General features: G+C 41.2%; 1 protein-coding gene across 1 annotated transcript; it reads right to left on the bottom strand.

Annotated features, from left to right (window-relative positions):
• Positions 1–413: 413 nt before the first annotated feature.
• LOC103121609 (lipid droplet-associated hydrolase-like) lies at positions 414–2,100 on the bottom strand. Its single transcript, XM_060182965.1, has one exon. The coding sequence runs from the start codon at positions 1,789–1,791 to the stop codon at positions 703–705; it is 1,089 nt and encodes a 362-aa protein (XP_060038948.1). The 5' UTR covers positions 1,792–2,100; the 3' UTR covers positions 414–702.
• Between the last annotated feature and the right edge of the window lie 24,275 nt (positions 2,101–26,375).

The raw sequence follows: 26,375 nt of genomic DNA, 5'->3' as shown, positions 1-26,375 counted from the left end.
TATTCATGACCACAGAATGCGAGCTTGGACCTACGGAGATGCAGAGGTTACATAGGCTCCTGTGCTGAATATGGGCCCCAGATCAAATCAATGGAGTTTACAGTCCACAATATTTATACACTTGGTCCGTATTTGGGAGCTACTCTCTTTCCTGATCCAGCTTTCTAGCCCTTTTTCCAGCCATGACATCATCTCCCCAGACGATAACTTGGGTCCACCTGCATATCAGATGTCAGGCTTAGGCAAAACTAATAAAGTCATGGGCCCCTTGGAATATACTTAAAATAGACCTACTAGCTATTTCCAAAATGGAGACTCCAAATCTTGATCTGCACTATTCCAGCCTTTAGTTTCATGATTAGTCAACAATTTGTTTGGCTTTATATGTTCATTCTTTTTTTTTTCCTTAAATATTTAATTAATTAATTTTTATTAATGAGAAAGATAGGAGGAAAGAACCAGACATCACTCTGGTACATGTGCTGCCGGGGATTGAACTCAGGACCTCCTGCTTGAGAGTCCAGTGCTTTATCCACTGCGCCACCTCCCGGACCACGCTTTTCTATTCTTTATCCCTCTGGGAGTATGGACCCAGGGTCATTGTGGGATGCAGAAGGTGGAAGGTCTGGCTGCTGTAATTGCTTCCCCGCTGAACATGGGCGTCGGCAGGTCGATCCATATCCCAGCCAGTGGTGCCTGTTTTTATATCTTGAACAGATTATTCTTTACCCAGTCAGCTACTATGTCAGCTATATACTGGTACGAGTAGAGGACAAAAGCATGAGGTATGTTCTTCTCACAGAGCCGGATATCTCCTTCTGGGAAATCTTTCTTTATGTCTTCATAGTACTCTGTTGGACACCAAGCATCGATCGTACCATAGTAAAAGGTAAGCTTGGGCAAATGTTTTCGGATGGTTTCGTTGTCTCTCTCTACCACCTGCATCATTTCCTGGCTCCCGAGGTAGGCTGCATTTGCAAGACAGAATGGCTCCAGCATGTTCACGATCGAGAACTCATTCGGCATGTTCATCTTTCCAAGGGCCGCACTAAGCAGAGAGGACTTGACTTTTGCAGGGCAGAGTTTCAGCAGTAAGTAGCCGGTCGCGTACAGAGCATAGCGGAACCAGCACAGAAGGGGAGTGGCAATCCTGCCGTTGGGTGACTCGGACATGCGCTCGATTGTTGGGAAGAGCAGGAAGGCGTGGATGATAGGGAGCTCAGGCGCCTGCTTCAAAACCTGAAGTGAAAAGTAGGAGCCCACTGAATGGCCAATGAGCACGAGCTTCATCTCTCTGGGCACATGGGTCCTCAGGAAGGCGACCTTGTGCTCCACTTGACCCCTGAGTCCATAGACGTCCTTGACGTTTCCAGCATGTGCATCATCACAGGTTGTAAGAGTCCCCTTGTCTTTGGGGGCCATGGTGTGCCCAGCATGACTGATAATCCAAACCGGAAAGCGTCTGTCTATCGAAGAAAACAAGGCCTTTGCAAACGGTACATATAAAGCAGCAAAACCTGGATTCCCAGTAATAATGAAAATCAGCAGCTTAGGCCTATCGGCACTCTTGACAGTCAAGAGATCAGTCCAGGGTCCACATTTCAGAACCTGGGTTTCAACTCCGCAACATAAAATGAACTCTTCATGCACAGGGATTTCTTCCTTGACTTCGGAGTCCATTTCTTGCACTCTTATCAGCTGTCCTGTTGTGGAGTGTCCCCGAGCTTTCTTTTCTGCTCCTGTGATTGTCCATAAGCTAGTTGTGTTTTGACTTGTTTGAGGACCCTCCATACTGTGTGGCTTCTGTCTCTTGATTGGATCTGCACAGATCTATTTCTCACATCCATGCATTTTCTTTTCTTCTTTCTCTCGCTCCATATCCTTCCCACCTTAGGTCACTTCCTACGTAAGCCTTCCTTGAGCCCCTAATGAAATTCCCTGTTCCTTGACAGCAGCTGGTGAGGGTAAATGCAGCTAAGCACTGCCTGGTTCATCTATAACTTTTCACTGGCGCCATGTCAGGCTAGCGCACGAATCTGGCTGCAAGCAGTGACTGTTGCTCCCCAGAGTGAATGCCTGCGGACCTAGGAAGAGCCGGGTCCTTCCTAGGTCCGCAGGCATTCTTTTTTCAGCTACCAGGTTCCAGATGCTACCATGATGCTAACCGAACTTCCCTGAGCAGAGGACCTCACCAGTATGTCCTGGAGCTCTGATTCCCCAGAGCTCTGCCCCACTAGGGAAAGAAAGAGACAGGCTGAGAGAATGGATCAACCTGTCATGCCCATGTTCAGCAGGGAAGCAGTTTCAGAAGCCAGACCTTCCACATTCTGCACCCCATAATGACCTTGGGTCCATGCTCCCAGAAGATTAAAGAATAGGAAAGCTATCAGGGGAGGGGATGGGATATGGAGTTCTGGTGGTGGGAATTGCGAAGAATTGTAGCCTTTTTATCCTATGAACTTGTCAGTGTTTCCATTTTGTAAATAAAAATAAAATAATTATTTATAAAATAAAAAATATCAACAAGACCACAGGATAAGAGGGGTACAGTTCCCACTACCAGTGTTCAGTATCCCATTCCATCCCTTGAAAGCTTTTTATTCTTTATTCCTCTGTGAGCATGGACCCAGGGTTACTATGGGGTGCAGAAGGTAGAAGGTCTGGCTTCTGTAATTGCTTCTCCACTGAACATGAGTGTTGGCAGGTTGATTCATATTCCCAGCCTGTTCCTTTCCTTAGTTAGGCAGGACTTTGGAGAGGTGGAATTTCAGGGTATATTGGTGAGGTCATCTGCCCAGGGAAGACAGGTTGGTGTCATAGTAGCATCTGCAACTTGATAGATAGCTGAAAAAGAATTAAGATATTAATCAGAACAATTTGTTTAATAGTCAGGAACCTACAGGCAAGAAGATAGCAGATGAGATTTGAGGTTTCCATTTTGGAAAAAGCTAGTAGGTCTGTTTTAGGTATATTCCAAGGGGCCCATGACTTTACTAGTTTTTGCCTGAGCCCAATAACTAACATGCAGATGGACCAAAGGCATTGTCTGGAGAGATGGTGTCATAGTTGGAAAAAGGTTAGAAAGCTGGATCAGGGAAAAGAGTAGCTTGTAAATATGAGGAAAGTATATAAATATCATTAACTGAAAATGCCATCAATTTGATCTGGGACCCACATTCAGTGCAGGAGCCTGTGTAACCTCTGTAGAGGACAGCTTTGAGGCACAGAGCCCCACACCTTTCCACAGAAATACTATAATCATAGAAGGCACCTTTCTAGTCTAAACATATCTTTCCTACAGATTTATCTAAGTGCTGAAGTTCTATCACTGCACATTCCCCTGAAGTTCTGAAAGCCAGTCATGTTTCTGTTTCTGTTCTGAAGATTGTAAACACCTCTGGGTGATATATCTCACAGCAGGTACTGTAACCAGTAAATTGAGATTGACAGGTGGATCTTTAATGGAAGAGGCAGATATTAAGATTAAGATTAATTAATTAAGATTAATATTAAGATCTTGGGCTTCAGAGTTTAAATACTATTTTTGCTGCTTACTAACAGGGAACAACCTGGGAAAGTTTATCTTCTCCAAGCCTAATTCTTCATCTATAAAAGGAAACAATACTTACCTTATGGTGGTGCCAAGGTAGTGGAATAAAATGTGCTTGTCTATCCCTCCTCCCAGTACTGATAACAAAGTAATAATATATAAAACAAAAACACAAGTAGAATCAAATTTGCTACATCAAGAGATGAAAAGCTCAACATCTGGAAAGCAAAACACAGAAAAATTCCCTTTCCTGAGAAGATAAACATCTTCCCCCACATGACAAGAAACCACAAGCACAAGAGATGGATAAGGTTTGAAGCTTTGACCTGGTGATGGTGGGCCAGGTTGTGCTGAATTTCTGACAGCCCAACCCTTTTCCTATAACTCTGCAACAACAGAAAATGCAATTTAGACCCTCTAAAGAGGAGGAGAGTAAGCCATGGTGGCAACTCTACACCACTAACAGGTTTCCCTGTACTTTAGTAGACTCAGACACACTGGAATTTAGTTTCCATGGTACAAACCTTGAAAATAAATTCCCTTCAGTCCTTTTTAGACTCTGTGCCCTGCCAAACACAAAGTCCCAGAGAATGTTCAAATGCTGCTACTACTCAAACTAAATCCCTGCTAAGAAAACTTAGAATGTTGGGGAAGCAATTACAGAAGCCAGAACTTCTACCTTCTGCAACCCTCAACGACCCTGGGTCCATGCTCCCAGAGGGCTAGAGAATGGGAAAGCTACCATGGGGGGGGGGGGTATGGAGATTGGGTGGTGGGAATTGTGTGGAGTTGTACCCCTCCTACCTTATGTTTTTGTTCATTAATCCTTTCTTAAATAAAAAATTTAATAAAAAAAATGGAAGGTGACATGAAAAAAAAAAGAGAAGAAAAAAAAAAAAGGAAAAGAAAAATCTGCCCTTACAAATCAAATGAACAGAAAAAAAAACTTTAAAAATTCTTGGATTTGATAGCATAACTGAGGTTAACCAGAGGGGTTTGGGTGATAAAAGTAAAAATGGATGAGTTCCAAAAAAAAAAAAAAAAGAAAAGAAAAGAAAACTTAGAATGTTGACCACCTGCAACCCTGAACTTTGGTTGACATGGAGGTTCTAGCACAAGATCCTTGAATTCAGGTCCACATATATATATATCCAGCAAAAAGACCAGCCAAGAATCAAGAATTGTGGTGAGTTAGATATACGTAGAAGAAACTTTTGAGAAAAGCTGGTTAAAAAGAAATGAAGAAAATGCAGGAGAGTTATGGAGAAACATCAAGAGGGACAACAGAAAGATAAGAGAATTTGTATTTGAAAAAATGTGAACTGGGAATGTTTCCAAGCTGAAGAGGAAGTTAGACCCTCAAGTCCAGAAAGCTCTATAAGTTCCAATAAAACATTACTAAACTCGTTCACCAAAGTACATAATGATTCAATTGGCAAAGATCAAAGACAAGAGAATGTTAAGAGAAATGAGAGGAAAGCAAACAGTCACTTATAATGGAACCCCCATAATACTACCAGCTATTTTCTCAACAGAACACTAAAGGTAAGAAAAGACTGGCAGGAAATACTCAATGATTATAATGGAAAGGACCTCCACCCAAGAATAGTCTACCTAAATTGGTTATCACTCAGGTCAAAGGAATGATAACGAAATTATCAAACAAAAGTCCAAATAATTTATAGCCAAACTGACATCACAAGAATTATTAAAGGGAAGGAGTCGGGCGGTAGCGCAGCGGGTTAAGCGCAGGTGGCACAAAGCACAAGGATCAGTGTAAGGATCTGGTTTGAGCCCCGGACTCCCCACCTGCAGGGGAGTTGCTTCACAGGCGTTGAAGCAGGTCTGCGGTGTCTATCTTTCTCTCCCCCTGTCTTCCCCTCCTCTCTCCATTTCTCTCTGTCCTATCCAACAACAAAGATATCAATAATAAGGACAACAATAACTAAAACAATAAAACAACAAGGGCAACAAAAGGGGGTAAATATTTTATTATTTATTTGTTTTCCTTTTTGTTGCCCTTGTTTTTATTGTTGTTGTAGATATTATTGTTGTTGTTGATGTCGTCGTTACTGGATAAATAAATATTTTTTTTAATGTTCTAAAATAAAAAGAAAGAAAAAAAGAAATATTAAAGGGGCTTATATAAAATGATCTCATCCATAAGAAATAAATTTTAAAAGAAGTGAATTGGGAGTCGGGCGGTGGCGCAATGGGTTAAACGCACGTGGCGCAAAGCGCAGGGACCGGTGTAAGGGTCCCGGTTAGAGCCCCCGGCTCCCCACCTGCAGGGGAGTCGCTTCACGGGCGGTGAAGCAGGTCTGCAGGTGTCTATCTTTCTCTCCCCTCTCTCTCTGTCTTCCCCTCCTCTCTCCATTTCTCTCTGTCCTATCCAACAACAAAGCAACGTCAACAATGGCAACGAGGCTGCAACAACTAGGGCAACAAAAAAGGGGAAAAAATGGCCTCCAGGAGCGGTGGATTCATGGTGCAGGCACCGAGCCCAGCAATAACCTGGAGGAAATAAAAAAAAAAAAAAAAAAAAGAAGTGAATCAAAGATAAAAGTCAAATGCAAATAAAGTTTTGAACTCAAATTGAGGAACTGGAATTATCAGAGGGCATAGGATGACTGTGGGCATAGGACTTTGTGGAAAGAACATTGTTATTCTGGTGGTAGCTACAGTCTGATGATGTATTTTGAGGAAGTGTGATCTCTCTCTCTCTCTCTGATAAGACATAAAGACATTGAGAGGGAAGGGAGAGAGAGAGAGAGGTGGGTTCCTCAGAGGAATGGGCCAGCCTGGCTCCCAAATCATCACCCAGTCTGTTGGCCACCAGAGACAGAGAGCGGGGAATCTCCGGCCAGCAACAGCAGAGATGAGCTCGCTGAGCGGTCCTCCAGTGCACCATGGCAGCAGACTGAACAATAGAACATCTAGGGCACCGTGGCAGTGGACGGGGCACTTTATTGTTTCAGTTACAGGTTTAAAAAGGGGTAGCCCTGGGAGTCGGGCTGTAGTGCAGCGGGTTAAGCGCAGGTGGCGCAAAGCACAAGGACCGGCATAAGGATCCCGGTTCGAACCCCGGCTCCCCACCTGCAGGGGAGTCGCTTCACAGGCGGTGAAGCAGGTCTGCAGGCGGTGAAGCAGGTCTGCAGGTGTCTGTCTTTCTCTCTCCCTCTCTGTCTTCCCCTCCTTTCTCCATTTCTCTCTGTCCCATCCAAGAACGACAAAAACAATAATAACTACAACAATAAAACAACAAGGGCAACAAAAGGGAAAAAATTAATTAAATAAATTTAAAAAAAAATAAGGGGGTAGCCATGCAGGGGAATTAGCCAAGCCAACCAATGAGACTAATTATCTCCTTATAAGGAAAGAGAGAGCAAGGCAAAGGGAAGGTATAGAGGGTGTTGCCAGAACAGGGAAATAGAAACTTAAAAGAAGGCGAAACCCACCAGAGGGAGGGGGGTGAAGTGTTGTGAGACTGATAGGCCAGTCTGAATTCCCCACGTACTCCAGCCCACAACTGCTGATGTGCCAGTGGGAGACTGACAGACAGATTGGCGGGGAGGGGGGAGGGGTGGGGTCAACCGTCCATGCTCAATGCAGGAGACCTACAAGATAGATAGATAGTTGTAGTACTTTGCCCTTGTGAAGCTTCACTTCTGCAGATGGAGGCCAGAGACTTGAACCTGGCTTCTTGTTCATGGCAACATGTTTGCTCAAGTGGGTACACCACCACCTGGTGCCCAAAATTCTGTTTCTAGAACATTTATAGTTTTGTAAACCATAGTTAAATCAAAAATAAATTTAAAAATCCATTTACCTTGAGAAGCAGTTACAAAGGAGAAAAATGTATGCAAAACACAGCTTCAAAAGATACCTCCTTCAGGACAGCCAAGTCAGCAGGAAACTGTTAGCTTCTGACTCTACATAAGTACCTCTTTCAGCTGATGAGCATCTTTTTTTTTCTTTATTGGGGGATTAATGATTTATAGTCAACAGTAAAATATAATAATGTGTACATGTAGAATATTTCCACCTAACAGTACAACCCCCACTAGATTCTCCTCTGCCACCATGTTCCAGGACCTGAGAGGGATAGGATGAGAGAGAGAGAGAGAGAAAAGACATCCACAATGTCTGGCTGGACTAGTGGCTCTGCCTGTGGACTCGGAGACAGATAGACAGAGTTTTCAGGTTCAAATCCTGGATTTCCCAGAAGCTAGTGATTCACTAGGGTGAAAAAAAACATCACTCTGGTACATACGCTGCCAGGGATCGAACTCAGGACCTCAAGCTTGGGAGTCCAGTGCTTGTGCCACTGCACCACCTCCTGAATAACTGATGAGCAATTCCTAACATAGTTTTATATCTAGAGGTTCCCAAAACTGGCACTGTGGAGTTTTGTTTGATAAAATAAGAGATAGTCTCAAAGATTCTGATTTAGAAAGTAAAAGAAATAGGCCAACAAGGTGGAAGTTCAAGCCCATACCCCCCCGCACTGGGGAAGATTTGATGCTGTGGCATCTTTCCCTCTCCACTCCCTCATTTTCTCTGAGATCACTTGCTAGTGTTGGAATTTTGCAAAGTTGGAGTATAATATCACAATCAAGTTTTGACATTGCTATCATCTTTCTGTCTGGAAAAGTGGTAATGTCCCAAGAATGATAAAAAAAAAAGGGCTTGGAATATTCCTACTTATGACCACAGAATGTGAGCTCAGATCTACAGGGATGCAGAGGTCACATAGGCTCCTAAGCTGAATATGGGCCCCAGATCACATCAAATAGGTGGGGTTTACAGTCAACAATATTTATACACCTTTCCCATATTAGGGAGCTACTCTCTTCCCTGATCCATCTGCCCTGGTCCTTCTGCCAGCCATGACATCACCTCCCCAGACAATAATTAGGATCCACCTGCATATCAGATTTCAGGCTCAGGCAAAAAAAAAAAAACTAGTATAGCCACAGGCCCTTTCGAATATAACTAAAATATGCCTACTAACTATCTACAAAACAGAGACCCTCACCTTCAACTCTTCATCTGCACTGTTCCAGTCTTTAGTTCCATGATTGGGCAACAATTTGTTTGACTTTGTGTGTTAACGCTCTTTTCAACCACCAGGTTCCAGATGCTAGCATGATGCCGACCAGACTTCCCTGGACAGACAGTCCCACCCATATGTCCTGGAGCTCCACTTCCCCAGAGCCCTTCCCCACTAGGGAAAGAGAGAGACAGGCTGGGAGTATGGATTGACCTGTCAATGCCTATGTTCAACAGGGAAGCAATTACAAAAGCCAGACCTTCCATCTTCTGCATCCCACAATGACCTTGGTTCCACACTCGCAGAGGGTTAAAAAAAAAAAAAAAAAAGCTATCAGGGGAGGGGATGGGATATGGAGTTCTGGTGGTGGGAATTGTGTGAAGTTGTACCCCTCTTATCCTATGGTTTAGTCAATGTGTCCTTTTTATAAATAAAAAATTTTTTAAAAGAAGAAAAGAATGAGGGGGGGGAAGGCAGGGAAAAAAATAGCTACTGGAACCAGTGGAATCGTAGTGTCAGCACCAAGCCTCAGTGATAACCTGGGGGCAAAATAAATAAATAAATGAATCACTTTTTGAGTAGGACAATAGGTCCATAGAAATAGCTCACTGGGCTACATGCCTGCATTGCTATTCACATAGTCCAGGTTTAAATATAGACACCAAATAACCAAATAGGAGAGGCTATAGCAACAGAGGAAGCTCCAATATGTTGGTGTGTGTGTGTGTGTGTGTGTTTGTGTTTTACCAGAGCACTGTTCAGTGGGACATTGAACATGGGACTTTGGAGCCTCAGGTATGCTTCTGCCCCTCTCTATATCTATCTGTTTCTCTCTCTCAATAAAAAAAGTGACCCAGGGTGGTAAAGTTATGCAGGCACTGGTTAAGCACACACACATCAGTGCAACATAACAGTAATCTACCTGCTAGAGTTGTTAATAGTATGAAATACTTATTATCAACCATAGGGTAGAACCTAGCATCTGATATTTTAAGAGCAACTGCAGGTCATGGGATACAACTGAGCTGGTGAATCATTATGCTACAAAGCTACTTCTAATTAGCTTCCAACTATTAGTCTTTAAATAATTTCAGGAGTATAAACAGGAGATTTAAGAACATCAAAGGATAATTTTTGGCAAATGACTGAGCACTGACAAGGAAGATGGAAAATAAGGAGGCTTTTCTCTTTGATCATGCCTTTTATGGATGCATTTAAAAAGCTCTGAACCATGTTCAAGATAAAACATATCGAGAAGTACAAAGCCAAATGATTAGAAGTAAAACCTAAAAATACAGAATTTCACATGACATATCAAAAATAAATTTATGGAAGTCAGTTATGGCATACATGGTAAAGCACACATGTGAAGACCCAGGTTCAAGTCCCCAGTCTCGTCTGTGGGGGGATCACGAGTGGTGGAGCAGTGCTGCAGATGTCTCTCTTCTCTGTCTCAGTTTCTCATCCTCTATCAAACAGGAAGAAAAAATCCACAAAGAATGGCTGCCTGGAATGATGGAGTGCAGGCATCAAATCCCAGCAAAAACCCTTGTGGCAAAGTAAATGAATAAATAAATCATTACCAGAAATGTTTAAAACTGCTTGAGTTGTATGCCATCAGTCAAGGGAATAAGATACACCTATCATGGTGTATGTATTGCACAAAAGCACTGGGGAAGGAGGGAAAGAAGTAGGAGGGAACAGTGCTGAGATCCTGATGTATGATGGGAAAAAAACGGTCCTGGGTTGGGAGAGAGAATGTCTTGCAGAAACCAAGACACCTATCATGGATTGATGAGAGATACTTTACCTGGTACAGAGCACACTTTACTTTGCATGAAGGCCAGAGTTCAAGCCCCCAGCCACCACATAGAAGCATCATGAAGAAGGGCAGCTTTATGAGAGGTGAAGCAATGCTGTGGTGTTTTGTTTCATTTGATTTTGCCACCAAGGTTGCTTCTGGGGCTCTGCACCTCCATAATTCCACAACTCCTGATGGCCATTATTATTATTTTTAGATAAGAGAGCGAGAGACTGAGAGAGCTATAGAGAGGAAGAGACAGAGAGAGGAGCACTTGTGCATGCTGATTTATCACATGTCAAGTTTCCTGTGCCAACCAGGATCCTGCTCTTGTTGCCTCCTTTTTTTTTTTTTTTATTTTCTGTCTCCAGGATTATTGCTGAGGCTCGGTGCTGGCACTACAAATCCACCACTCCCAGCAGCCTTTTTTTCTTATCTTATTTGATAAGATAGAGAAAGTGACAGAGGAGGGGGAGAAGAGGGAGAAAGAAAGATAGACATCTGAGGGGCCAGGAAGTGACACACCTGGTTGAGTGCACATGTTACAATGCACAAGGATCCAGGTTCAAGCCCTGGTCCCCACCTGCAGAAGGAGAGTTTCACGAACAGTGAAGCAGTGCTGCAGGTGTCTCTCTGTCTCTCTCCTTATCTCTCCCACCCTCTTGATTTCTGGCTGTCTCTACTCAATAAAAAAAAAAATAGAAACAGAAAAAAAGTAGACATCTGCATACCTGCTTCATTGCTAGTGAAGCTTCCCTGCTATCAGCGGGGAGTGGAGGCTAGAACCCGGATCCTTACTATGTGTGCAGACCACCGCTGCATTCCATTGTGTTGCCTCTTTAAAGGCAACACCTCCCTTTTTGCCCCCCAATCCCAGCCTACAGGTTTATCTGACAGCCATTTGTCATTCATTTCTTATTCTTTTTTAAATTTACTTTACTTATTTTCCCTTTTGTTGCCCTTGTTGATTTTTATTGTTGTAATTATTATTGTTGTAGTCATTGTTGCCGTCATTATTGGATAGGACAGAGAGAAATGGAGAGAGGAGGGGAAGACAGAGAGGGGGAGAGAAAGATAGACATCTGCAGACCTGCTTCACCTCTTATGAAGCGATTCCCCTGCAGGTGGGGAGCCGGGAAGGCTCAAACCAGAATCCTTATGCTTGTCCTTGTGCTTTGTGCCACCTGCACTTAACCCACTGTGCTACCACCCGACTCCCCATTTCCTATCCTTTTTCCTTTTTAGTAATTGATTTTGGATAGAAACAGAGAGGAATTGAGAGGGAAGGGAGTGGGGGAGAGAGACACCTACAGCACTGCTTCACTGCTCATAAAGCTCCCCTCTGCTGGTGGGCACTGAGGGTTTGAAACAGAGTCATGTAATGTGTATGCTCAAAGAGGTGTACCACTACCTGGCCCCTTATCCTCCATTCTAAAATTTGATCATTTAAAAAATATTACATAAGTGGAATCATTTATTATGCAACCACTAGGGTCTGGCTTTTTTTCACTTAATGTAATTTCCTGGAGATTCATCCAAGTTGTCAGGGGTATTAACAGCTGATCTCTGAGTAATAGGGGTGTTTCAGCTTATCTGCCTATTTACTGTTGGAGGACAAGCAGGCTGAGTCCAGTTTTTTGTTATTACAAATAAGGCTACTTCTTTCCTCCTCCTCCTCCTTCTCCCTCTTCCTTTTTCTTCTTCTCCTTCTCCTTCTCCTCCTTCTCCTTCTTTTTATTCTTTTTTTTTCTTCAATTTTTTTCCCCTCCAGGGCTGGGTACCTGTACTACGAGTCCACTGATCCTGGAGGCTGTTTTTTCCATTTTGTTGCCCTTGTTATTATTGTTGTTGCTGTTGTTGTTGGATAGGACAGAGAGAAATTCAGAGAGGAGGCAAAGACAGAGAGGGAGAGAGAAAGATAGACACCTGCAGACCTGCTTCACCACCTGTGAAGTGATCCCCTGCAGTTGGCAAGCCAGAGTCTCGAACTGTGACACCAGTCCTTGCACTTAACCCGCTGCACTTCTGCCCATCCGAGATACTTTTCCTCATCAACTTTTCTCTCCTCCATATTCTTCCTTCAATTTCTCCTCCTCTTTCCCCTCTTTCTCCTCCTCCTCCTCCTCCTCATCCTCCTCCTACTTTCTCCTCCCCTTCCCCTTCCTATCTCCATTCCTCCTCTTCTTTTTGTTGTTGTTGTTGATGATGATGCTAAGCTTCCCCACTCTAGGTCATCTTTTTGAGACAGAGTAAAGACAGAACTACAGAGGGAAAGGTGAAACAGCACTGAAAACTCCTCCAATGCAGTGGGACCCAGGTTAGAGCATGAGTTGCATGTATGACAAAGCAGGCTCATTATCCAAGTGAGCTATCTTACAGACCCACTTCTGTAAATATTTATGCACAAGACTTCTGTAAATATTTATGCACAAGCTTTAGCATGAATATAAGTTTTCAGTTCTCTGGATTAATTACCCAAGAGAACAATTACTGAATCCTTAGTACACACTAAGTTTTATAGAAAACTGTCAAACTGTTTTCTAGACTGTTCTATTCCACATCTCTACTAGCAATATGTGAATGATTCAATTTCTCTATATCCTCATAAGCATCTAGTGTTGAGACTTTTTTCTTTTTGGTAACACTTATGGTAAGTTTGTAATGCTAGTTCATTATGGTTTTACTTTGTGTTTCTCTGAGGACTAATGATGCCGACTCTTCTCATGTACTTATTCACCATATACATAGTCTCATCTTTGGGATGTCCATGTTCTTTGCCCATTTTCAAACTTTTTTTTTTCCTGAACATTGCTCAGCTCTGGCTTTTAGTGATATGCCAAGACTGAACCTGGGAATTTCTGGTACCTCAGGTAGGAGAATCTGTTTGTGTAAATCACTACATTGTCACTGCTGGGTCCACCCCATCCCTTTTTTTTCTTTCACTATTGAAATTTGCAGGTTCTTTTTGGTTTTTGTTTTCACAAGTTATTTGGATATTCTCAAAGATACTAGACCTTTGGATATGTGGTTTGTAAATATTTATTTGTTTCCAGTTTATCTTTTCATTTTCTTATCACAGGTACTTTGCAAAGGGAATGTTTCCAACTTGATAAAGTTCAGCTTATCAGTTTTTTCCTTTTATGGATCATGCCTTTGGTACCAAATCTAAGAACTCTGCTTCTAGGGCATGACATTTTTTTATGCTTTATTCTTTAAATTTTTATATTTTGGGACCAGGCAATGGCACAACCAGTTGAATACACAACTTAGCATACACAAAGACCTGGGTTCAAGTCCCCAGTCCCCACCTACAGGAGTGAAGCTTCACAAGAGGTGAAGCAGGGGTGCAGGTGTCTCTCTTCTTCTCTACTTCTTTATCTTCTCCTCCCCTCTCAATTTCTGTCTGTCCTACCAAGTAAAAAGAAAAGAGGAAAAAGGAGCTGGGTGGTGACACACCAGGTTAAGTGTGCATGTTACAATGAACAAGAACCAGGGTTTGAGCCCCACCTTGTCCTCACCTGCAGTAGAAAAGCCTTGTGACTGGTAATACATGGCTGCAGGTATCTCTCTGTCTTTTTCCCTCTCCTATCAGCCTCTCCCCTTTGGATCTCTGACTGTCTCTATCAAATAAATAAAGATACTAAAGAATTAAAGAAAAGTTTTATATTTTATATTAAGTCAGTGATTCTTCCTGAATTAATTTTACATAGATGTAATAAGATCTAGATAAATGTTTGTTTGTTTTTTTGTTTTTGCTTATGGATGACCAGTTGTTCTTGTGACACTTATTGAAAAGGCTATCTCCTTCTGTTAAATTAGTTTGCAACTGTGTCAAGAACTTATTTAACATATTTTTGTGTTTCTATTTCCAGAATTTCTATTCTGTTGCATTGCTGTTATGTATCTATCTCTCTCAACACCACACTGCCTTGATTACTATAGCTGTATGATACAATTTTGTCTTGGGTCAGGAGAAATTGCTACCATTTCATTCTTTGTCAAGATCATTTTTAACTATGCCTTTCAACAATATTTAAGAATATATTGGTCTATATGTACTAAAACACTGGCTTAAATTTTGAAAAGAATTACATTAAATCTATCAGTCAAACTGGGAAGAATTGACAATTATATTATGTTGAATTTTCTAATTCATACCCTCAACCCTTATGTCTCCATTTATTTGTGTATTCATTGAGGTTTTGTACTTTTCAGCTTGAAGATCATGTTTTACAAACAGCTAAAGAATTTATTTGAGTGAAGTGGCATTGAGTTTTAAGTTTTTGTCTCCATATGCAGTTATCATATAGAAATGATAATAATATGGTTCCATATAGAAATGATAATAATATGGTTGTGTTGGTTTTATGTACTAAGTCCTCATACTAAATACTTATTAATTCTAAGTGTGTGTGTGTGTGTGTGTAGAATTAACAGGATTTTGTATTTGGATAATCATATTAACTGCAAATAGACACAATTTTATTTCCTCTTTTCTAATCTACCTCTTATTTCTAGTTATTGCCTTTACAATGGCTAGAATTTCCAAGATGGGGTTGGAAAAGGGTTAGGGTAGGCAGACTTTCTTGTCTTGTAACTGATTTGGAGAGCAGAAAAAAATTCTTTTATCTTTGGAGTAGGGCACCTAAGTAAAAACCCCAGGGTGAGGGGTGAGGGTGAATGTTTGGCTTCCTGGGGTGGCGGGGGTGAGGGGTGGGATGGGACACAGTCTTTTGGTGGTGGGAATGGTGTCTATATACACTCCTATTAATTTGTAGTCATATAAATCACTATTAATATGAGAGGGTAAAATTGATTGTATGTCTCAAACTTTTTAAAGCACAGAGTCTTTAATACATAGGCTGTGTCTTTGATATGTTGACTCTCTCAGAAGCCTAGACCAGGGAGAAAAGAAGCAACCAGTGGCACAGCTATATACAAATAATGCCAAAGGACATAAATTACAGTGATGTTGTGTATGATACAGCAATCCTAACAAAGGGATTTTCAACAGTAACCCAATTGCCAAATAATTTAATTACAGTAATAACTATTGTCTTTTTAACCCTAAGACAGCAGGAACCTCCCACTTCCTCAATAGAGCCTATATTTACTCCAGTCTTGGAAACTCTAGGGTGGGGCTCACTTTCCTGCATGCTTCTCTCAATTCATATCAAATGATATTGCATCCACTAATTCCAACCTAATCAATGCAACGAGTACCACCTCAGCATGCTTCACTTCAGACTGTGTCCAGAAATGTCAGGCTTGGAATGTCAACCCTTCACCCTCATTACTCTGGCGAGACCTTTCCTTTCATAGTATTCTCTAATTCCATTCCAGGTGGTTGGTTCACTTCTTTAAAAAGTCCCAAAACCTAGATATAGACCAGGTCCCGTGAGATAGAGCATATGTCCACATGTATCCATGAATTAGGGCAAAATACATAACTGAAAGCAAAAGTACACAATAGTCTGCAGTGAGTCAGTATAAAGTTCCTAATGAAATAGTATCTAATTAGACTTAGATACCCTCCTCATCTACTTCCTATTACAGTTCTCTCACTCACTCCAAAGCTAACCTTATCAAAGCAAGGACTGCAAAAGCTGAATAAGGGCAAGAGATTGGCCTACTTTAATGATGACTTTTTAGTCACTATCAGGCCACCCTATCAGCTGGGGCCCTATTCAGAGAGTCCTGAGATTCCCAAACAGACATGATGGGCCTAGACCTCGAATAAATCCCTCTCGCCTTGTTACCAGTCATCTCTATCAGGAACAACAAGATAGACCCCTTTGTGGGCCCCCCATAGGACCTTGCCCTCAACTTGAATCAACAATGATAGAGAATGTTCCATCCTCTGAAGGGAGGATGGACAACATACTCTATGCTACACCTGAGGAAGATGGTCCTGATATTGGGGCAGCTTGGAATGTTCCTACTCATGACCACAGAATGTGAGCTCAAATCTACAGGGATGCAGAGGTCACATAGGCTCCTAAGCTGAATATGGGCCCCAGACCAAATCAAATAGGTGGGGCTTACAGTCAACAATAGTTATACCCCTTTCCCATATTAGGGAGCTACTCTCTTCCCTGATCCAGCTTTCTGGTCTTTTTCCAGCCATGACATCATCTCCCCAGACAATAACTTGGATCCACCTGTATATCAGATTTCAGGCTCAGGGAAAAAAAAAAAAAAAAAGCTAGTATAGCCACAGGCCCTTTGGACTATAACTAAAATATGCCTACTAGCTATCTACAAAATGGAGTACCTCCCAATTCTTCATCTGCATTATTCCAGCCTTTAAGTTCATCATTGATCAACAATTTGTTTGGCCTTGTATGTTAACTCTCTTTCCAGCCACCAGGTTCCAGATGCTAACATGATGCCAAACAGACTTCCCTGGACAGACAACCCCACCAATGTGTCCTGGAGCTCCGCTTCCCCAGAGCCCCACCCTACTAGGGAAAGAGAGAGACAGGCTGGGAGTATGGATCTAACTGTCAACACCCATGTTCAGCGGGGAAGCAATTACAGAAGCCAGACTTTCCACTTTCTGCATCCCACAATGACCTTGGGTCCATACTCCCAGAAGGTTAAAAGGAAAGCTGTCAGGGGAGGGGAGGGGATACGGAGTTCTGGTGGAGGGAATTGTGTGGAGTTGTACTCCTGTTATGCTATGGTTTAGTCAATGTTTCCTTTTTATAAATAAATAAATAAAAATAAATTAAACAAATATTTTATCACTAAATATAATAACTAACTGATGTTTTATAAATACTACTTACCAAACTTATGTATTCATTTCCCTTATATGCATAACTTGCTAACAGTTTTATCAAAAATTAATGTCAGATTTTACCAAGTGCTTTTTAAGCTCAAATTGATACGTCTATATGATTTTTTGGTCTGCAGTTTTTAAATATGTTGGATTATATTGATTAATTTTTGAATGCTGAACCCTGTTTAATTTGCTTGAAATAAATCATCCTTGGTCATGATTCATAACTTCTCTTTACAAGAAACTTGACCTTCCTTCCTTTCTTTTCCTTAAGCTAGCTGTCTTTATCTGGTTGTATTATCAAGGTAGAATTTCCAGTGAAACTATTCTTTATGGAAGGATCTGGGGTAAGCGTAGGTAAACATAGACTTTATTTAGCAGTTTAGATTTATAGAAAAAAAACTGAGAAGTTTGTTCTGAGAGCTCCCATATATCCTATACCCAGTTTCCTCTATAGCTAATATCCTGTGTTACTATGATGCACTTGTTATAATTACTGAACATTAGCCATACATTATTAGTAACCAAAAGTGCACACATCATTCAGATTTCCCTAGCTTTTGCCTAATGTCTTTTTTTCTGCTTCAAGGTCCTATTCAGGATGCCACAGTTAGTTGTCATGTCTCTTCTTGACTGTAGCAGTTTCTCAGACTTCCCTTGTTTTTGATTAGCATAACAGTTTTGAGAAATACTGACCAAGTACCCTGTGGAATTTTCCTTCAGCAGAATTTGATGGTATTTCTCACAATTTGGCTAACATGATGGATTTTGGGGGAGAAAAACCACAGGTAAAGTTCCATTTACACCACATGTTATCCAGCTTCATCTTACCACCATGATTTAAGTCTGCTGATGTTGACTTTGATCGCTTGGCAGAAGGAGTGTCTTAGATTTCATTGTAAATTTGCCCCTCTGCCCCTTTGTATACTGTACTCTCTGGAAAGTAGTCTCTATGTGTAGCCCACACTATGAGTAGGAAGTTATGCTTTCCCTCTTTGAGGACAAAGGATCTCTATAAATTATTTGGCATTCTCCTGTATGGGAGCTTTGTCTCCCCATTCATTCATTCATTCATTCGTCCATCCATCCATTCAACCATTTATTTCTTGAAGGACTATTATATTTTGGAATATAATTCAATACCATTTTATTTACTTGATTGCTTAAACTTCAGTTGTTCTTGCACTAGCTTTTGGGAGCTCTTTCAGTTGGTTTCTGTGTCCCTTTGAGAGATTCCCATCATGTGGATAATTAGAAACATCTTTGTCATATGTTTTTAATATTTGATTAATCTTGCTGGCATCAATTGTCTTTTCTCATTCAACTTGTGATTTTTATTAGTTCTTGGTATGATAGGTGATTTTTTTAATTGTATCTTGGACACTGTGTTTGTTTGTTATCTAACCCTGCCCTGTATTTGTTACGTGTCAACTCCCAGAACCACCATATGCCAGAACTAAGCAATATTCTGCTTGTTTTCTCTGTGTGTGTGTGTCTCATAAAAATAAAGAGGGTAAATTAACCAATATATTGAAACTTAAGTGTAATTTAACAAAAGAGCCTTGGAAATAAAACTAAGTCGACTTGAACTCAGGTTCTGTTTGACCTATTAGCTGTGTACTCTTGGAGACATACCTTTATTATTTTAAATGAGAAAATAATTTCTTTGCAGGTTTGTGAGAAGAAAAGTGTGTGTATGTGTGTGTGTGTGTGTGTGTGTGTGTGTGTGTGCAATCACTGTGGAAAACAAAGTACTGCAAATAGTTGTGACACCAGTGTTATTCTTCAGTAGGAGCTGTAGTTCTGGGAGATTTTTCTGAATGTAGTCCCATTTCCAGCAGTTACTTAAAGTAGATATAGGATGGCTTGCTAAACTAAAAACAGTCATTATTCAGCTTTAACTATGATAGACTAGAATTAAAAATACCCACGTCACTTCATAGATACTGTATGATACAAGGTCAGGATTACAATGGCTGGTCTGGGAATCAGGAAGCTTGCACTGTCCTCTGGGCTCTAATGAGCTATGTGGCCTTGGGGAAGTAACTTAAACTCTAAAACATAACATGCTTATATGCAAATGTAAAAAAATTGTATGGGAGTGGGGGAGATTTTTCCTGATGAGCATTCAGAACCATTGCTATTGTAAAAATATTCCAGTGGAGTCAGGGGAAATAGTGAAGGGGGATATGCAATAGGCTTTCATGCCTGAGGCACCAGAACTTCCAAGTTTCTTGTTGGCACCACCATAAGCTAGAGCTGAGCGGTGTTCTGGTAAAGAAGAAAAAAAAATAGACATGTGCTAAGCAATCTGGGGGACATTTTTTTAACTCTTTATTTTATATAGAGACAGAGATGGAAAAGAGACATTCATTTAGTCTCTCTACACTTAGGTTCAAGATGTTTACCTTATCACTGCTGTAGTAAACAAACACTATGATTTTTATTTAAATGGCATAACTGTATAAAGGTCTACCAAAAAGGAATTACTTAGTACAGGTTCTGCTTTACAGTTCCTGGTGATATTTCACTGCTATGTCTTTCCCTTTTTTCCCTATTACCACACTGGCATTGAGGTCATCAAGATCCCATGCTTACAAAAAAAATATTATACTTATCCCAGCTCCCACTTCTTTCCTGACAATTCATCATACATCCTGTAGTAAGGGTTATCTGAAAATTGTAGATTTATTGCAGGTTCCACCTACAGAGACCTCAGCAAGCAACTATCCTAGGCTTTCCCAAACCACATTCCTTTTAAGAGTTGTAAAAAATATGGTGGTGGGTGTGGCATGGAACTATACCCCTGTAATCTTATAATCTTGTAAACCATGATTAAATTATTAATAAAAATAAATTAATAATAATAAAAAGCTGTAAAAATATACACGTTTTTCTGGGAGGTGGCACAGTGGTTAAGTCTTGAACTCTCAAGCATGAGGCCCTGATTTTAATCTTTAGCAATACATATGCCAGAATGATCAGCATAACACTGGTCCTTTCTCTCTTTCTCATAAATAAAAATTAAGGTTTTCTTTTTATTTGTTTATTTATTTATTTAAACTAGAGCATTTTTCCAGCTCTGGCTTATGATAGCACTGGGGACTGAGCCTGGAACTTGGAGTCTCAGACATGAATATTTTTTGTTTAACCAATAACCATCTCCCAGGCCCCAATAAATAAATCTTTAGAAAAAATACTCAAGAGAGCAGGGGAGATAGCATAAGGGTTATAAAAATAGAATCTCATGCCTGAGAATCCCAGGTTCAATGCCCCCTACCTACCCCCCAACCACCATATGCTAGAGATAAGAAGTATTCTGGTTTGAAAAAAAAAATACACAAGATACACTTGATACTGTGGTAAACATTTTTTTATTCTGTACTTTTCTTTGGAAAACTTACAATTTACACTATATATATATGTAATATATATATAATATATATATATATTTTTGCCTCCAGGGTTTTGCCTGCACTACGAATCCACTGCTCCTGGAGGCCATTTTTCCCATTTTGTTGCCCTTGTTGTTGTCATTATTATTATTGTCATTGCTGTTGTTGTTGCTGGATAGGACAGAGAGAAATCGAGAGAAGAGGGGAGACAGAAAGGGGAGAGAAAAACACCTGCAGACCTGCTTCACCGCCTGTAAAGGAACCCCCTGTTGCAGGTAGGGAGCCAGGGCTCAAACCAGGATCCTTACTCTGGTCCTTGTGCTTTGTGCCATATGCAATGAACCTGCTGCGCTATCATTGTTGGACCCCCTACACTGTCTCTTTAAGACTCTGTATCCTTACTGTAGGGAAACTCTCCAAATCTTATTTAATACAGAGTTTTTCAAAAGAGCCACTCAGCTTTATGTTGTTGTTGATGTCATTTCAGAATAATTAGTGATGTATCATATTATTATTTTGCCTCCAGAGTTATCACTGGGACTCAGTGCCTGCACTATGAATCCACTGCTCCTGGAAGCCATTTTTCCCTTTTGTTGCCCTTGTTTATCATTGTTGTTGTTGTGGTTATTATTGCTGTTTTTGCTATCATAATTGTTGGATAGGACAGAGAAAAATCGAGAGAGGAGGAGAAGAGAAAGATAGACACCTGCAGACCTGCTTTACAGCTTGTGAAGCGACCTTCTGCAGGTGGAACTGGGGGCTCGGGCTCAAACCTAGATCCTTATGCCAGTCCTTGCACTTTGCATCATGTGCACTTAACCCTCTGTGCTACAGCCCAGCCCCGTAGATGTAGTATTCTATAGAACAGCTAGAAAATGCTGTGTATTTTCAAGATAAAAGGACTTGGGTTGGGCTGAGGGTAGACAGCGTAATGGTTATGCTCAGAGACTCTCATGCCTGAGGCTCCATTAAGTCCCAGGTTCAAATCCCCTGCACCACCATAAGCAGCAACTGAGCAATGCTCTGGTAAAAAAAAAAAAAAAAAAAAAGAAGAAGAAGAAGGAGGAGGAAGAGAAGGAGGAGAGAAGTAGAAGAAGTAGTAGAAGAAGAACTTGGGGTTAAGACAGGATAAATGATATGTGCAAAATCAAAGGACTGTTGACTAAGTAAAGCTAGATCTAAAATTCAGGTTTCCTAAATTCCCGATGGTACAGCTTTCTTTACATCATATCGTTGCACCCACCATGAGTCAGTTCATAAGACTGCAGGAAAACAACAGTAAATGTTTTTTGTTTTTTATTTAATGTGGCATTTGGGGATCAGTTCTTGCATATATGCCTCCTAAGCCCAATTTTTTATTCTTTAATTTTTTTTTTTTTGCCTCCAAGGTTATTGCTGGGGCTCAGTGCCTGCAACATGAATCCACTGTTTCTGGAGGCCATTTTTTCCCTCTTTTGTTGGCCTTATTGTTGTAGCCTTGTTGTGGTTTATTCTTTAATTTTTAAGAGTGAGACAGGACAGACACCACAGCACAGCTCTACCACCTATGTTGCTTCTGTGGGGCTATAGCTTGAATCAGGGTCTCATGCTTAGGCAAGGCATGCACTCTACTCAGTAAGTTATCTCCCAGCCAAACAGGAAATAACTTGGAAAATTACTTTATTATAGAAGCTTTACTATATGTGAGATCCTGGTTTCAAGCTCTGGCACCACACAGGAGCATCAGGAAAGGTATGGAGGGTGAAGTTCTATGGATGGAGGAGCAGCACTGCGGTGTTTCTCCTAACCTTGCTGCCTGTCTCTATACAATAATAATAATAATAATGATAAATAATAGCCCTCAGGATGTTCAACACTGATACATGCAAATGCATGCATGAAGCCCTAGGTCCTTTGCTACCTCAAGCATTAAAATCTGTTGCATTGCTGATGGTACTATCACCACTGCTGATCTGTGTAATTTTTTTTTTATTTTTAGGTATTTATTTATTTATTTATTCCCTTTTGTTGCCCTTGTTGCTTTTTATTGTTGTAGTTATTATTGATGTCATTGTTGTTGGATAGGACAGAGAGAAATGGAGACAGGAGGGGAAGACAGAGAGGGGGAGAGAAAGATAGACACCTGCAGACCTGCTTCACCGCTTGTGAAGTGACGCCCTTGCAGGTGGAAAGCCAGGGGCTCCAACCGGGATACTTATGCCGGTCCTTGCGCTTTGCACCACGTGCGTTTAACCCGCTGCGCTACTGCCCAGCTCCCAATCTGTGTTTTGTTTTGTTTTTTCCTCCAGGGTTATTGCTGGGCTCGGTGCCTGCACCATGAATCCACCGCTCCTGGAGGCCATTTTCCCCCCCTTTTGTTGCCCTTGTTGTTGTAGCCTCGTTGTGGCTATTATTATTGCCATTGTTGATGTTGTTCGTTGTTGGATAGGACAGAGAGAAATGGAGAGAGGAGGGGAAGACAGAGAGGGGGAGAGAAAGACAGACACCTGCAGACCTGCTTCACCGCCTGCCTGTGAAGCGACTCCCCTGCAGGTGGGGAGCCAGGGGCTCAAACCGGGATCCTTACGCGCTTTGCGCCACATGCGCTTAACCCACTGCACCACCGCCCGACCCCCCCAACCTGTGTATTTTTAATACATACTCTCATATAGACACTGTGACAGCACAGCTCTTTTATTTATATAAGACTATGGAAGGAGCTGGCAATAGAACTACACATATGAAAGCACTAGCACAATTGAGGGGAAACAATAGTTTGCATTCCAGAGTATCATCCACAGCAATATTTCACTTATCTCAAGGCCCCCAATTTGACAAGTATAGCTGAGGATCAAGACACTAGGGGAAATTTACACAAGTAAATACAGTTATGTCATCAAGTCAATACGGTAAACATCCAACCATTTTACTACTAGAAAAGTCTCTCAAAGCCTTACTCAGATCCTATTTATTATTCGTTGACATAATATTTGCTGTGACATGATTTTCCAGTACCGTATAGCAAATGAAAGGAGAGGTTATAGAGGCTGGAAGAAAGAAATGACAAATAACAGCAAGAGAAAAGAAAAACTACCATGGAACTCAAAAAGAGTTGACGGAGTCATTTGCAATGATTCCATATATGAATTTCAACAAACCTAAATATGACCTGAAAGAATTAAAAATATAGATGGTGACCCCTAAAACAATTGCATTACCTTCAGTAGATTTTGTTTGCAAATGCAGAGAAATGTGTACTAGATTAAATGATCCATGTAAGTGATAGGAATAAAGTAAAAAAAAGTTTACATTTCTTAATCATTGTCTTCTGTGTCCTTTAACCAATATTTCACTGGGTTATGGAAAGACATCTTAAACATTAGTGATATGGGGGGGGGAATAGCATAATGGTTATGCAAAGTGACTCTCATGCCTGAGGCTCCGAGGTCACATCTGGTAAAAAAAATAAAATAAAATAAAACATTAGGGATATATATGGAGAGACAGAAGCAGAGAGGGAAAAATGAAAGACCGCAGCACCAAAGTTTTCTTTAATGCCATGGGGGCCAGGTTCAAAGCTGAATTATACACATGGCAAAGCAACACACTATCCAAGTAAGATATTTCATCAGCCCAAACATCAGTGATATTAAGGACTGCCAATATAGCTCACCTGGAGATATGTATATATTCCCCCCCTTCAGGGTTATCATTGGGGCTCAGTGCCTCCTGTGGCCATTTTTTTCTTTTCTTTTCTTTTTCTTTCTTTCTTTCTTTCTTTCTTTCTTTCTTTCTTTATTTATTTATTTATTTATTTATTTCCCTCCAGGGTTATTGCTGGGCTTGGTGCCTGCACCATGAATCCACCGCTCCTGGAGGCCATTTTTCCCCCTTTTGTTGCCCTTGTTGTTGTAGCCTCGTTGTGGCTATTATTATTGTCATTGCTGACGTCGTTTGTTGTTGGATAGGACAGAGAGAAAGAAATGGAGAGAGGAGGGGAAGACAGAGACAGGGAGAGAAAGACACCTGCAGACCTGCTTCACCGCCTGTGAAGCGACTCCCCTACAGGTGGGGAGCCGGGGGCTCGAACTGGGATCCTTACTCTGGTCCTTGCGCTTTGCGCCACATGCGCTTAACCCACTGCGCCACCGCCCGACCCCCTTCTTTTCTTTTTCTTTTCTTTCTTTCTTTCTTTCTCTCTCTCTCTCTCTTTTTTTTTTTTTTATAGGAAGGAGAAAAAATAAGAGAGGAGGGGAAGATAGAGAGAAAGATAGACCCCTCCAGACCTACTTCACTTCTTGTGAAGCCACCCCCTGCAGGTGGGGGAGTGGAGGGCTGGAATCCCGATCTTTACACAAGTCCTTGCTTTGTACTATGTGTGCTTAACTCAGTGAGTCACTGCCCAACCCCCTAGATATAGTTTTAAGTTTCTTTTTTTTTTTTTTTTGCCTCCAGGGTTATTGCTGGGGCTCGGTACCTGCACCATGAACACACTGTTCCTGGAGGCCAGTTTTTTCCCTTTTGGGGCCATTGTTGTTGTATCATTGTTATTGTATTATTATTATTGCTGTTGTTATTGTTGTTGAATAGGACAGAGAGAAATTGAGAGAGGAAGGGAAAACAGAGGGAGGAGAGAAAGATAGACACCTGCAGACCTGCTTCACCGCTTATGAAGCAACCGCCTGCAGGTGGGGAGCTGGGGGGTTCTAACCGGGATCCTTATGCTGACCCTTGCGTTTAACCTGCTATGCTACCGCCCAACACCCCCCCTTAAGTTTCTTTTTTATTATTATTTTGATTTGTGGTATTATCTTTACTTATTTGACAGATACAGCCAGAAATTGAGAGGGAAGGGGATGATAGAGGAGAGAGATAAACACCTGCAACACTGCTTCAACACTAGTGTAGCTTTCTCCCTGCAGGTGGGGACCAGGGGCTCACACCTGGATCCTTAGACACTGTAACATGTGCTCTCAACATGTGGAACCACCTGGCCCTCTCAGCTAGGTACTATGTCAACTTTGTAATGCAGATGACCCAAGTTTGAACCCAGCCTCTACTATACTGGAGGAAGCTTTGGTGCTGTAGTACCTTCCTCTTTTTCCCTTTGTATCTTTCTATCTAAAAATGTTGGGTTAGAGTGGTGAAGCCCTGAGAATGACAAAAAAAAAAAAAAAAAAACCTATACTAAGTATACTTAATTATCTAAAATTTTAATAATTATGAGCAATCTTCTTTCTTCCTTGTTAATTTAAAAAAGATCACACAGATCCAAGCTTAGAAGGTGGTTGACATTTATACAAGGAAAGTAGCCAAGCAGGGTGATAGCTTGGCAGGTGCTAGAGATGCACATACGGGGAATTGGGCAATAAGTAAATATACTGAGGGCAATGGGAGCCAGGTTTCTCACTGTTAGAGAAAGGAACCACAAATATGAAAACTGGAACACTCTACATGTTGGACTGGAGTGATAGCAATTGGTTTGAACTAATTTCGATTGTGAATGAGTATTGATGTAGAAACAAACACATACATGTATATATGAGCATATATATGCAAAAATGTATATATATATATATATATATATATATTCCCTAATTCTGTCTACCAAGAGAACCTATGAGCCTGTAAGAATGACCATATCTAGTATCTAATAATTCCTTGCTTAGCTAAAAGGGCTCCATATTACAAGGGGCCAGGACGTGGAAAGTACTAGGTGAATCTTCAACATCTTGTATCAGAAAGGAAGGAAGTGGGGGTCGGGCAGTAGCACAGTGGGTTAAGCGCACATGGCATGAGGGGCAAAGCACAAG

This window comes from Erinaceus europaeus, chromosome 2 (genome assembly GCF_950295315.1).
Source record: "Erinaceus europaeus chromosome 2, mEriEur2.1, whole genome shotgun sequence".
NCBI lineage: Eukaryota > Metazoa > Chordata > Mammalia > Eulipotyphla > Erinaceidae > Erinaceus > Erinaceus europaeus.
This window is presented reverse-complemented; position numbering and strand designations above follow the sequence as displayed.

Excerpts from the sequence above, each read along its gene's own strand:
- LOC103121609 (XM_060182965.1), bottom strand. The coding sequence starts at position 1,791 with ATGGAGGGTCCTCAAACAAGTCAAAACACAACTAGCTTATGGACAATC.